This window comes from Panthera pardus, unplaced genomic scaffold (genome assembly GCF_024362965.1).
Source record: "Panthera pardus isolate Hobbes unplaced genomic scaffold, ASM2436296v1 HiC_scaffold_7, whole genome shotgun sequence".
NCBI classification, from domain to species: domain Eukaryota; kingdom Metazoa; phylum Chordata; class Mammalia; order Carnivora; family Felidae; genus Panthera; species Panthera pardus.
Genome location: NW_026527002.1, coordinates 8,120,021 through 8,134,587, shown reverse-complemented (window position 1 = coordinate 8,134,587; position 14,567 = coordinate 8,120,021). Strand labels below are relative to the sequence as shown.

At 46.8% G+C, this 14,567-nt stretch overlaps 1 protein-coding gene across 6 annotated transcripts in view; it reads right to left on the bottom strand.

The window, feature by feature from the left end:
• The window catches only part of LYN (LYN proto-oncogene, Src family tyrosine kinase), a 124,047-nt gene that overhangs the window by 31,843 nt on the left and 77,637 nt on the right, over window positions 1-14,567 (bottom strand). For all 6 annotated transcript variants that reach the window (XM_019421305.2, XM_019421307.2, XM_053896498.1 and 3 more), the window contains exons 9-10: window positions 12,373-12,555; window positions 9,973-10,049 (exon numbers count right to left, since the gene is read on the bottom strand). In XM_019421305.2, the coding sequence (XP_019276850.1) occupies window positions 9,973-10,049; window positions 12,373-12,555 (260 nt within the window). The remainder of the gene's footprint in view (window positions 1-9,972; window positions 10,050-12,372; window positions 12,556-14,567) is intronic.

The window sequence follows — 14,567 nt, the reverse complement described above, 5'->3', positions numbered from 1 at the left end:
GCTCCAGGCTCTGAGCTGTCAGCACAGAGCCTGACGCGGGGCTGGAACTCATGAGCTGTGAGATTGTGACCCAAGCCTAAGTCAGCTGCTTAATGGACTGAGCCACCCAGGTGCCCCCAAAATTTATTGTTTTAAACTGACTATAGACAGGCCCCACTTTGGTCAGTATAGTCATTCAACAAATATTATTGAGCACATCCTATTTACATGGCATTGTGCTGAGAGCCGGGGATAAAAGGTAGACAAGAATTTACCAAAACGTTCAAACTGCAGTAAATGTTATGAAAGAAAGGAACAGGAGGCCAAGACAGAGAAGAATGGAGTGAGTGGGGGCTTGGGGTGGAATTGTTTTAGGAGGGATGCTTGGGAAAAGTGTCCTTGAGCAGGAGGTGGGGTAAGGCACGGTACAGAAGGGGTGGGTTCCAGGAGTGGGCTTGGGAGAGGCACTCAGTTAGGAAGGAGCCGGTGAGGGGGGGGAGGGGGGGGGCGGCAGATTTTACAAATGTGGTGGGAATGCACTGAAGGAGCTAAGCGGGGATGCACAATCATCCTATTGGTGAGATACCTCGAGCGGTCAACTTCACCGAGGCACAGAATCGGAAGGTGGTTGCCAGGGGCTGGGGAGAGAAGGCAGTGAGGGGTTAGTGTTCAATGGGTGGGCACTTTCAGCGTGAGAAGATGAGAAGGTTCTGGAGATGGACGCCGGGAACAGTCACATAACAGCGTGAACATAGGTCAGGCACGAACTGCACACTTGAAAAGGATTCAGAAGGCGGGCGCCTGGGTGGCTCAGTCGGTTAAGCGTCCAACTTCGGCTCAGGTCATGATCACGCGGTTCATGAGTTCGAGCCCCGCGTCGGGCTCTGTGCCGACAGTGCGGAGCCTGCTTTGGATCCTCGGTCTCCCTCTCTCTCTGCCCCTCCCCGCCTCGCTCCCATGCATGCTGTCTGTCTTTCAAAAATAAGTAAGCATTAAAAAAAATTTCTAATGGCAAAAATTTTATGATTCGTATGTTTGACCACAATAAAAAAAAATGCACAAACACATTTATCCAATTGGCTCTGCCTACTCTGTGCAGCTTGGGAAGAGGAAGCCAAAGAAATAGGAGAGAGAGAGACGTTGAGAACAGGATTGCCAGGTAAAACACAAAGAGAATGCTGCTGCTAAAACATTATTCCTTGTTGGGGCGCCTGGGTGGCCCAGTCGGTTAAGCCTCCGACTTCAGCTCAGGTCCTGATCTCGCGGTTTGTGGGTTCGAGGCCCGCGTCAGGCTCTGTGCTGACAGCTCAGAGCCTGGAACCTGCTTTGGATTCTGTGTCTCCCTCTCTTTCTGCCCCTCCCCTGCTTGTGTTCTGTCTCTCTCAAAAATAAGTAAACATTTAAAAAAATAAAAATGGTATTTTACAGAAAAAAACCAATATGAACTTGCTTTTGAAAATGAAGACCAAATAATTGCATTTAAGTTATGACAGGAATAAGTTGTTTCCAGGGTGTGGGCTGGGGAATGGCGGGGGAGGACCCACAGGGAAGACGAGGTGGTGAAGACAAGCCAGCCGGGTTTAGAGACTTAGCTGTGCCAACCAAGGAAAGGATCCGAGGAGCTGGGAACAGAGGAGGTGAGCCAGGGACAGAGAGGGGCAACAAGGCCAGGCATGTGGCTTCTGCCTAAACCACCACGCTGACAGGGTCTAGCCGGGTTCTCCGAGGACTTCCTTGTTTAAAAATCCCAATGGCCAAATCGCCCCTCCTCCTTACAGGGCTGTCTCCCAGATGGGTGCTCCTGGTGTCCCCAGGCTGGCCTCCATCCTTGTCACTCTCAGCCCTTTCCCTGGGGCTCTGCCCCAGGCTGTCCTCCGCCCCCCCCCCCCACCCCCCCCCCCCCCACGCACACGCACAGGTGCTCTCTGGATAGTCAATCAAAGTCCCATTGAAAGTCATCAGATCGGCCAGCCTCCCAGGACACTTCTTGAGCTCCTCTGGCTGCAGGGACAGCAAGTGCCTCGAGGGCACGCGTGGGTGCGTGTGCAGGCACAAATACTACTACAGTAAATACAAACGGCACCCACTGACACCCAAGGGCCAAGCAAAATGGAAAGGGTAGACCTGTACCTCCTGCGCGAACTTTTGCTGAGTATAAACGTTTTTTGTCTTTCTCAAATACGTCTTTTCAGTCACCCACCAAACAGTTACCTGTTCCTTCTCTGTAACTCGAGAGTGGGCGATACTCCCAGGCTGACTCTCTCAGCTCTGTGTCCTCTGTCCCATTCTTTCCACACATGCTATTTGCACCCGCCCCGTGTCCTTATGCGCCAAATTCTCTCAAAGACTCCTTCCTAGATCCAGCCCCTTTCAGGCTAGCAGGGCTAACCCTGGCTCTTCGGGTCACCTCCTCCAGGCAGCCTACCTTTTCCCGAGACCTCGCCCACTGGTCTGACAGCAGCCTGCGGCGCCCGTCCCAGAAAGGCCTCGCCATATTCCTATTTGCACCCCTGCTGTGCGGTGCCCTCCACTGCTGTTACTTCTCTGCCAGGCTGCTCTCTGTACGTGTTTGTGGCCGAAGAAGAGGGAGGTTTCCCAAGGGGGTGGCGGAAACACGGGGAGCGTAAGCCAAGGGCTTCAGACAAAGACCGATTGGAATGCGCACTCTGCTGCTCCTTTCCCAGTGCTCCCGTCTCCGCTTCTGAATTGTGGGCAGCCGCTCACAAACTGCGTCCACCTCTAAACGGCTTCAATTTAATGCTGGCCTTGCACTCCATGAGGAGTCCCTAGACGGGAAATTATCCCGTGGCTTACACTAGCACTGACCAGAAATTGCCGCCCCTGGACAAAATACTACCGAGATACGAGGCAGATCGGGCAGGCAGACCAGAGGGACAGCTCCCTCCCCTTTACATGAGCTTAAAGCCTCTTCCTGCTGCTACAAAGTTTTCCCATCAAAATTAAAACAAGAGTAACAGCTAGTTCGTGGCCCCTCTGCTTAAATACGCTAAACATCCCTGCCCCCGCCCCCACCAAAGTGGGGAAAAAGAGTTCCCGTATTACACCATTTTTAAATGACAGTTTCCCATTCTTCAGACGGAAGAACTTTTTCAGACGGAAACTGCGTAGGGTCCAGTTTTGCAATTCTGACAGTCACTCTGGTTTCATGTGTCCATTCTGTAAGTTTTCACAGCCAAAGTTCAAGTCTCGGGCCCAAAGCTCACTGTGCAAAACACCTTCCTCTGATACGTTCATATTCCTTTCTTTAGAGCAAGGTCAAAATCTTGTATCCGTGACCTCCGAATACGCGCAAAATCATTACTTAGACTTTCAGGTGATGGTTCACATAGATATTTGCGGTAGATTTTCTTAGTCAGTCGTGGAATTTTGGCGCTGGGGCATCAGGATGCGGGAAACCTAATCTGTGCCTCTCACTTTGCAGATGAGGGCCCGGCCTGTGAAAGGATTTTCCCCAGGCAGGGCCAGGTTTCCCAGCCCTCGGCTCCATGCCTTCTCTGTTGGCATCACCAAGAGTGCCATCTGCAAAGTGAGTGATGTTTCTCGTATTCTGAACAAAGAGTTAACCACCATCTCTAGATTTTATGCTGGGATTTACAGTCCAAACCCTGGCTCCTTAGTTTTTCGTTTGGAGAGAAAGGGTGGGGGGGAGGAGCAAATGAGGGGCAGAGAGAGAGTGAGAAGGAGAGAGAGACCAAGGCTACTTAGTAATAATGCACGCTGAGTCACTACCACGCCCCATCAGCCAGCACAGCCTGCGGCACGGAATAAAGAATTGGCAACACGGGGCCTCGATCTAGAGTCGTGCGTGAGAAGTGAGACCAAATGTGGAGTGGAGAGGGGATCTGGCCTCAGGGGTGCAGTGCAAACCATGTCTGTGACCCGCGGTCTCCCCTTGCCGCTGAATCTGATTCAACATGTCCACTGGAATCCTTCCTCTAGTCTGAGTAAATGAAAAGTGATGACACTATCCATCGAGGGTTGATTAATGACGGTTTGGAAAACAGAGGAGTTGTTTCATTCCCTTGTGCTGGGGGAAGGGGAGGGAAGGCTGGCCGTGAGTGGCAGAATGAGAGCCTAACTTATCTTTTAGGCTCTTTACGAAGAGGTAGAGCGAGGAGACACGTTATCTGACGGTATGGACAGACACGGTAGAAACTTCAGAAGCTCCCCTCCAGGCACCGCAGACCTCATTTACCACCAAGAGACTGGTGGGTCCCGGGTTATTGCTACGGATTCCCAGTCTATGCCTTGTTTTCTCAGGCAGCAGATCCTATGATGAGGGGGAACTCAAAAAAGCTCTGATGGCAAAAGGCCTTCCCACTCAAAAAGGTTGAGAACGACACGGACAGATTTCCTGCCTTCCTCAGTCTACCAATTTCCAATATAGAACGCAGCTTAAACGTAACATAGAGGGCAAAATATATTTAAGCAAAATCACTATGTGATAAAACTATAATCTCTGATAATAGAGATTGCGGGGGTGGGGGGGGGGAGGGAAGAAAGCCAGGTATCATTAATTCTGATAAACAACAGCCATCCAGTGGGTAAAGATGAGGCTCGGCACAGTGTGGGGTACAAAACAATCCTAGGGCGACTCTGATCTTGGCGTCCGAGCGTGAGATGGTGCAGAGGAAAGAGCAAGTTATCTCGAGTCAGAAGACCCAGGACAGAGTCCAGCACTTCCAGCCACTGGCTCTGTAACCTTAGACAAAGCCAAGGTCACCTCCTCATTCGTGACATGTGGTAACTACCGATAAAAATGCCTTCAAGATAGTTGGGCTCAAATCAGATAAGGGACATAGAGGTGCTTTATCAAATGGAAGGAGTTAAAGAAACGTTACTTGTGGCCATTATTGGAACCGAAGCCTTGACTTTTCTACTTTTATTGCACAACTGTCCATTTCAGTTTTCCTAACTTCTGTACTTCAGTGATGTTGCCACCAAAGAACTAGGAATGCTTTGGTTCATCTGACCTGAATTACAAGGTGATCTCTGACCTCCATCTTGCAACTGTGAATCTCCTGATTCTCCCCCCTCCCCCCCAACTCCTTTGTACAAGTCTTCGATTCCATTTCCGCTTCCGTTGCAGGGAATCCCCACAGATTTCAACCCCCTGGCTTTTCAAGTTCATTTTTCTTCTCTTCCAGGAGGCAAAGGCTGGAAGGGGGGATTTTCTGATTTTAGCACAGAGTGTACAACGTCGCTTCCTTTCCTACAAGAAAAACACTGCTGGAGCTGCCTTCGTTGAGATTTCTTCCTCTCCACTAAATGCAGAGGAAGGCCAGTGAGCTAAGAGATGGGTTGCACAAGGTGAATTACACTTGGGCTCGCAAGAGCTTTTTAGGACTCATCCTGAGACAGGAAGTGATGACATCAGCTCTCACATGAACCGAGAGGATATCATGTGCACTCACCCACTTCCTGTCTCGACTGGCCGAAGGGGAGGTGGCCTAGGGGAAAGTAGAACTTGGGGAAGTAGGTCGCGGGGAGAGGGAAGAAGAGGCTGAGAAGAGGCTGTGAGAAAAGTCCCAGTGTTGTCCCTTATCCCCGCTCCCTCTTCCCTCCGGGGCTGAGATTAAGCAACTGCTTTATTTCTACTCTCAGTCCCTCAGTACCTCTTGTGCTCTTTGATGCTATGATAATGCTAATATGAGAAAGTACAAACTACAGCCTGCTAGTTGTTGAGAGTCCATGTGCCAAATGGACTTCCATGATTCTCCTAAAGTCAAGTGGAGGAAGGCATGGAAAGGATCGATTATTAGGTACGGGCACCAAGTGTCCCCTATCACCTTGGGCCAGCGTATTTATTACTCTCATCCATTATGGAGAGGCAGCAGAGTTAACTGGTTGCACACGATGGAGAGGAAAAGGAGGAAAACTTCAGAGATGACTTCTTGTATAAAGAGATCACTTCAGACCGGTCACAAAGGGAATTGACGGTGGTCAATTGGTGCATTGACCAATTGGATGGGAAAAGGTTGGATGGTGATTGGGCGGGCTCAACAGAGAGCCGATTTCAGACCGAGACCGAGGCGTGCAGGCCCCCGCTGCTTGTTGCCAAGGTTCAGGCCCTTTTCTCACGTTATTGATATCATAACAAGAAAAGTCACAAGCAAACGAAGCAGATAATAATCAAAGGTGGGGCAACATATGGTCAGGGAGGTCCACCTTGAGAGAAGGACTGGGGAAGAGTGTGGGTGAGGTGTGCACCATGAACAAAGATGAACTTGAACTACTGGCACCTCATGAAGATAAAAAGCTCCTGCGCTGCAAAGGAAACAATCAACAAAACTCAAAGGCAACCGACGGAACGGGAAAAGATATTTGCAGATGACATATCAGACAAAGGGCTAGTAGCCAAAATCTATAAAGAACTCACCAAACTCCACACCCAAAAAACAAATAATCCAGTGAAGAAATGGGCAGAAGACATGAATAGACACTTCTCTAAAGAAAACATCCGGATGGCCAACAGGCACATGAAAAGATGCTCAACGTCGCTCCTCATCAGGGAAATACAAATCAAAACCACACTCAGATATCACCTCACGCCAGTCAGAGTGGCCAAAATGAACAAATCAGGAGACTCTAGATGCTGGCGAGGATGTGGAGACACGGGAACCCTCTTGCACTGTTGGTGGGAAGGCAAACTGGTGCAGTCACTCCGGAAAACAGTGTGGAGGTTCCTCAAAAAATTAAGACTAGATCTACCTTATGACCCAGCAATAGCACTGCTAGGAATTTACCCAAGGGATCCGGGAGTGCTGATGCATAGGGGCACTTGTACCCCAGTGTTTATAGCAGCACTCTCAACAATAGCCAAATTATGGAAAGAGCCTAAATGTCCATCAACTGACGAATGGATAAAGAAATTGTGGTTTATATACACAATGGAATACTACGTGGCAATGAGAAAGAATGAAATATGGCCCTTTGTAGCAACGTGGATGGAACTGGCGAGTGTTACACTAAGTGAAATAAGTCATACAGAGAAAGACAGATACCATATGTTTTCCTCTTATGTGGATCCTGAGAAACTTAACAGAAGTCCATGGGGGAGGGGAAGGGAAAAAAAAAAAAAAGTTAGAGAGGAAGGGAGCCAAACCATAAGAAACTCTTAAAAACTGAGAACAAACTGAGGGTTGATAAGGGGTGGGGGGGAGGGGAAAGTGGGTGATGGGCATCGAGGAGGGCACCTGTTGGGATGAGCACTGGGTGTTGTATGGAAACCAATTTGACGATAAATTTCATATTAAAAATAAATAAATAGAATAAAATAAAGTAAAATAAAACTCAGAGAACTTAAAAAAAAAAAAAGATGAACTCAAAATGAAATTGTATTTGGTGAATGAATTTTGTGCTGAACCACATGCTTTGCGACAACCCCGGGCGCTGCTGACCCGCTGACTCTGTCACTGACACTTAACTCCCCAGGCACTTAAATTAGATGTCCCACCAGTTCTACCCAGTGGTCACGGCTGGGAAAGCAACTCTGGGCAGGGGGAACAAGAGCTCATCCAGCAGGAGCTGGATTTGCAAAACTCCTTTGGTGGTGGCTTCGATTATCCCAGGCCCCTCCTCTCATGGGGGGTGGGGTGAGGGGCGGGGGGAAGGGCTCAGCCCTATCCCAGTTGACCGAGGAGTCAACTGAAGCCACCTGGAACCTACGATTTGAAAGTCACGGTCAACGCCAGGCTCTGAGATAATCTTCCTTGCAAACGACAAAGCTTTAGAAAGCACCTTTCTCCCCCAACTCATTTGTAAGCTAGAAAAACGTACCTTTTTTAGTAATAGTAGTAATTTACCAAGTTAAAGAATAGGTACAGAGACCCTGAGTCTCTTAAAGCTTTAACTACGTCAAGATAAAGTTTTATAAGGTAAGCCAAGTAAAATCAAATAAAAAATACTCATGCGATGGGGCGCCTGGGTGGCTCAGGCGGTTAAGCGTCCGACTTCAGCTCAGGTCATGATCTCACAGTTCGTGAGTTCGTGCCCCGCATCAGGCTCTGTGCTGACAGCTCAGAGCCTGGAGCCTGCTTCCTATTCTGTGTCTCCCTCTCTCTCTGCCCCTCCCCTGCTCACGCTTTGTCTCTCAAAAATAAATAAACATTAAAAAAAAAAATACTCATGTGACAAAATAAAGTCCTTCTCCAGGTACAGTACACAACCTGACGTGCATAATTTCTCTATAACTGTAGACCCTATATTACCCCATAGAACTGTAGGCACAGATCAGACCCTCAGTTGCACTTGAACTATAACTGCTCAGGCCTCCAGGCCAAATGTCCCACTTCTCCATATCCCTGTCAGCAACCTTCCCCCTCTGAGAAGCAGGTGCAACAAACCTTCACTACACTCAAGTGTCTCTCATCCACTGGGGACGCCTAAATCACTGCCTCCTTTATCTACGTCAAGTATGACACAAGTACATCAACTTCTGCTTTCTCATTTTCTGCCTCCCTATCTACCTAGCATCTAGAGCCGCGTCCATCCGAGTGATCTTTCCTCTTACTGCAGAACAGTGGTTTTCAAACTGTGGTCCTGGAACCCTTGCAGTCCCACAGAGCCTCTCACAGGGGCCAGCGTGCAGAGCTTGAGTGAAGGGTTAAAAAGTCAGGGCTGCTGGACTCTTTCCCTCCCCCAGCTCTACCACAGCGATCTTGCTTCTTTCCACCTTAGACACTGGGGTTCCAGATCACCTTTGAATGTCCTACTCAGATAAGAAATCTACTAAGGCTGTCAAGTTCAGGGAGAGGAGATGGGGCCTGAGCATGAGGACTCCGTCATGCACCGGTACTGAAATGATGGGGACTGTCATCCCCAAGGTGACCTCAGCTTCCCCCAACAGGCTGCGATGTGCCTGTATCCACGCCAGTCCGTGGTGAGATTAGACCGCCAACATCACCTTGAAGTAGGAATTAGCATTCCCATTTGACGGGCCGATAAACCAACCCAAAGAGGCAAAGGACTTCCTGGGTGGTTATGGCTATCGAGTCCCGACACACACGAGCCTTCGGATGTTGAACCCCAGCTCTGCCCACAATCCTCTACTGCAGAATATGTACTCTGACGCTCTCTTACTTGGAGTACTTCACCTGCACACTCATTCCTTTGATCTCATCCTCCCCAGAAGGCCTTATCAACTTCCCGACTTAAAGAGGGTCGGAGGGAAGAAACCAGAGAAACGAAGATCAAGAAGGCCACCCTTACCTGAAACTTCTAGAAACCTCCTGTGCTACTTCAGGCTTTATGGCACGTGGCCTTCCCAACATCAACTACCCACGGCCAGGATTTAGAAACAAAACAAGCAAAGTACGGGACGTGCCGACCAGACACAATCAAACTATTAAAAGTCAGCAGCTGGCATCATCCAGACGTGCATTTCCTGGTCACATCGGGCATACTGCTGGGTTTCGGGTGATGTCCCTCTGCCCTTAAATGGCCTTCAGGAAATGTGTGCTTCGCTACCAAACACATTTGCCACTTCTAGGCTAGTACTAGAAATATTACGAATGAGTATTTCTTAGAATCCTAAAGACACAGCCAACAAGAAGGACGAGAAGGGGGGAAATAAGGAGCTCCCTCTGTTTGCACGAATACGAAGTTTCCGTACCTTAGGTTAGTACCTGAAATACCACCATGCATCACTTAGAATGCGCTGTGCTTATGTCGCGTGGGACTGCATTTCCAAAACGCAGAACAAAGTGACCACTTCAGCTGCGTTTTTCTATAGCTGGTGCAGAAGTGAACGGAAGGGCAGACGACACCCCAGCCAGAGCTCGACACACGCACAAATGCCTTCGGTGTGAAACACGCATTACTGTCTTCAGGGAAGCGTGCCCTGGAAGGTCTTTTTCTCAGAACCGCTCCTGGGAAGCATTCAAGGAAAATGCCTTCTCCCGGGAACATGGCGACTCTGATGCAAGGCGGTCTGCGTGAATTTACGGGCACCCTGGGTTTTTAATACTTCACCTGAGCAGAGAAGTCAATGAGCTTTGGAAGCAGGACTTTGCCCCCTTCGTCACTCTTCAGGAAATCCAGCAGACTGCCTGTTGAGAGAGAGGAACAAGTCGGCGTAGTTCAAACACACAAGAGCAACATCCGAACACAAGTCAATCATTCCTATTAGCGGGGGAACCCACGGAATGACGGCCTTGACAATGCTGTATGGCCACTGTGCCTTTTTCTTGAAGTTGGTCATACCCAGTCCCCTCTAAGCTGCTCCCTTTGACCTGATGGGAAATGTAGTGTGTGGTCCAGGTAAGAAAGGCCGATGGGGGACATGGTTTTTCTGGCTCCGGGTGACCGAGAGCACACGTCTCAGAGCACTTTGCACCTGGCACCACGATACACTTAGTGCAGCTGCCGAATCCTCAGAGCTTCTCGGGGACGGATGTCAGCAAGTCCTCATGACTAACCTGCCTGCGGCAGGCACTGGGCTGGGCTCACTCCTATCTGTGTCCGGCAAAAGCACAGAGCTCAGCACAGGCTACAGATGCTCACGAGTGTCTGATGAACATACCGTGCTTTGTACCTAAAAGAAAGTTTGTCGATAACCCCCCCCCCCCAACCGGCTTCCTATGGCATCATCTCTAAAACAAGACCTGCGTGCTCCCCTAGAACTTGAAGTGTCAGCCTTAGGCAAGTTGCTGACCTGTAACGTCTTAGTCCCTGTACAGCGGGCACAGCCTACCAGCTATATTATCAGGGTCCTCGTAAGGACAGATTTAAAGCACGTGCCATGGTGCCTGGCTGGTAGTAAGCGCTCAATAAATGTTCTGCTACCTCACCCACAGCATAGAACAATGGTACTTAGCCCTCAGATTGCTAAGAAGACCAGGCGAGATCACCCGGGGAAGGCAGCAAGGACAATCTGGTATATAGTAAGTACTCAATAAAGGCTAAGCATCGCTATGTGGAGAAACTCCTATTTACAGTTACGATCCCGGATGCTACCAGCTGATTAATTCAACACGTATTTACTGAACTCCTACAAAGTGTCTGATCCTGAGCCTGGTTTCTGGGTGACAGCAACCTAAGCCATAGGGACTAGGTATTTGGTTTTCGTTTCTAAACAATGTCCTTTTCTGGAAGGACTCAGAGTGAGTAATATTCTTTTTTAACATTTTTTTTTTTAATTTTTGAGAGAGCAAGACGGAGCACGAGAGTGGAGGAGGGGCAGAGAGAGAGTGGGGGACACAGAACTCAAAGCAGGCTCCAGGCTCTGAGCTGTCAGCACAGAACCCGACACGGTGCTCGAACTCATGGACTGTGAGATCATGACCTGAGCCAAAGTCGGACACTTAACCGACTGAGTCACCCAGGTGCCCCAGACTGACTAATATTCTGAAATATTTATATATATTAAATAAGCAAATGTAACGTTCATTTTTCTATTCAGCTACGACATTACACTATAATCTCCATTAAGCATGAGATGATTGTTAATTCTCTATTATGTATGTTTCTTTCTTTTCTTCCTTCGTTCCTTCTGAAGATTTTTAAAGAACCATTTGGCAGTTTGTTAGTATCTCTAACTGAACAGAGGAAGGATGATAACTCAAACCCTGTTATCTGAAGGTAACATCAGCGGGAGAAAACGTGGTTGCTGGAAACTTCTTCGTTCAGTGATTCTGATGCATAGGAATTTAACTTCCAACAGTTTAAAAAATGTTAACATTTTTGAAACTTAAAGTTTTTTTTCAATGTTTATTTATTTTTGAGAGACAGACAGATAGAGTACGAGCAGGGGAGAGGCAGAGAGAGAGAGAGAGAGAGAGACAGACAGACAGACAGACAGACACAGAAGCCGAAGCAGGCTCCAGGCTCTGAGTTGTCAGCACAGAGCCCAGTGTGTGGCTCGAACTCACGAACTGTGAGATCGTGACCTGAACAGAAGTCTGACACTTAACCAGCTAAGCCACCCAGGTGCCCCAAAATGTAAGCATTTTAAAGTGACACCCTGAACATTAAAAAATGCTAAAGAGGAAAATGACTCGTTTTAGGATTTTAAGAATTCCCGTTTTAAATATATAACAAAAATACTCCTATTTGAAATAGATTTTTTTTTTTTGACAAATATTTATTAGGGGCCTACGACGTATTGCGTGCTATTCTTGTGGCTAATATGTATATGAAGACAAATGCAGAGAAGATAGACTATGTATTATTTCTATAATTCAGGTAATATTTATAACATGTCTCATGAGGTGGTTTGTGAACATGCTCTGCTTTCCCACATTTTCTCATTTTTCCGTGGTGAGCCTGCTGTCTTAGAATTAAAACTGTTTGAACATTCTTTGAGCATTTAAGCGTTTTTGCTTTGGGAGCGTCAAGCCTCTTAAAAGCACGGGGTCGGGGGGACGGGCTCACCCTTGGCCATGTATTCGGTGATGATGTAGATAGGCTCCTCTCTGGTGACCACGGCATACAGCCTCACCAGCTTGTCGTGCTGAAGGGTCTTCATGAGGTTGGCCTCCTCCAGGAATGCTTGCACAGACATGGTGCCTGGTTTCAGGGTTTTTACAGCCACTTTGGTACTGTTGTTATAGTAACCTAGAAAGCAAGCAGAAGGGAGGGCAAGTTTTGTGACTTCAGCTTTATATATCAAACTGAAAACCAAAAACTTTATGCAGAGTTCAAAGGAAATTTCGTCCTAGGTCGAAAAAACTTACACAAAACTCTCTACAGGGTTCACACGAGGGAAGGCTGAGTCAAGGGTGTGTGAGAATGTGAGACTTCTCTCTACCATATTTACCAAAGAAATCTAAAATCGTCCCCAAAACCAAAAAGTTTTCATAAAGCATTATTTAAAAAAACAAAAAAATCCTCTATATGCGGGGCACCTGGGTGGCTCAGTTGGCTAAGTGTCCAACTCTTGATTTAGGCTCGGGTCACGATCTCACAGTTTTTCTTGCAGGATCGAGCCCCGCATGGGGCTCCGTGCTGAGCGTGGTTACTCACCCATAAACAAGAATGAAATCTTCCCATTTGCAAGGACATGGATGAAGCCAGGAGAGTATACTACTAAGTGGAATAAGCCAGAAGAAGACAAATGCCATATGATCTCACTCATATGTGGAATTTAAGAAACAAAACAAATGAGCACGGGAGAAAACAGAGAAAGAGACAAACCAAGAAATAGACTTTTCACTATAGAGAATAAACTGGTAGTTACCAAAGGGGAAGGGATTGCAGGATGGGTGACATAGGTGGTAGGGATTAAAGAGCACACTTACCATGATAAAACAATCGTTTTGATTAAAATGTTAAAAAATTTAATATGGAGACTCATTACAAATTTGTTTCAAGGTTTATACATAGGTTTTCAGTGACACAAATGTATTTAATGAATGCAGAAGAGTGGTAGGATACAAAGTTGATATACAGAAATCTGTTGTATTTCTATACACTAATCACGAAGTAGCAGAAAGAGAAATTAGGAAAACCATCCCATTTACGATTGTATCATAAAGAATAAATATCTGGAATAAATTTAACCAAGGAGGCAAAAGATCTGTACCCTGAAAACTGTAAAACGCTGATGAAAGAAACTGAAGACGACACGAACGAATGGAAAGATACACCAGGGTCATGGATTAGAAGAATTAATGTTGTTAGAATGTTCCTACTATGCAAAGGAATCCGCAGATTCAACGCAATCCCAATCCAAATGCCAACAGCATTTTTTTACAGAACTAGAACAAATAATCCTAAAATCCGTATGGAACCACAAAAGACCCTGAATAGCCAAAGCAATTTTGAGAAAGAACAAAGCTGGAGGCATCGCAATCCCAGATTTCAAGGTACAGTACAAGGTTACAGTAATCAAAACAGTATGATGTTGGCACAAAAATGGACACATAGATCAATAGAAGAGAAAGCCCATAAATAAACTCATACTTACATGGTCAATTAATCTATAATAAAGTAGGCAAGAATATACAATGGGGACAAGATAGTTTTTACGATAAATGGGGTTAAGAACATTGGACAGTTACATGCAAAAGAATGAAACTGGACCACTTTCTTATACCATTAACCAAAAAAAAAAAAAAGCCCTTCAAATAGATTAAAGACTTAAATATAAGACCTGAAACTATAAAATTCCTAAAAGAAAACATAGGCAGTCATCTCATGGATATCAGTCTTCACAACATCTTTATGAATATGTCTCCTCAGGCAAGGAAAACAAAAGCAAAACTAAACTACTGGGGCCACACGAAAATAAACTGCTTGTGCACAGCAAAGGACACCAACAAAATGAAAAAACAGCCTACCGAATGGGAGGGGAGATTGACAAATGACACATCTGATAAGGGGTTAATACCCAAATATATAAGGAACTTCTACAACTCAACACCAGAAAAACCAAATAATCTGATTAAAAATGGGCAGGGGACCTGAACAGACATTTTTCCAAAAAAGACTTACAGATGGTCAACAAACGTATGAAAAGATGTTCAACATCACTAATCATCAGGGAAATGCAAATCAAAGCCCCCAGTGAGACCTCACCTCACACCTGTCAGAATGGATGGTACCAAGAAGACATGAAATAACGAGCA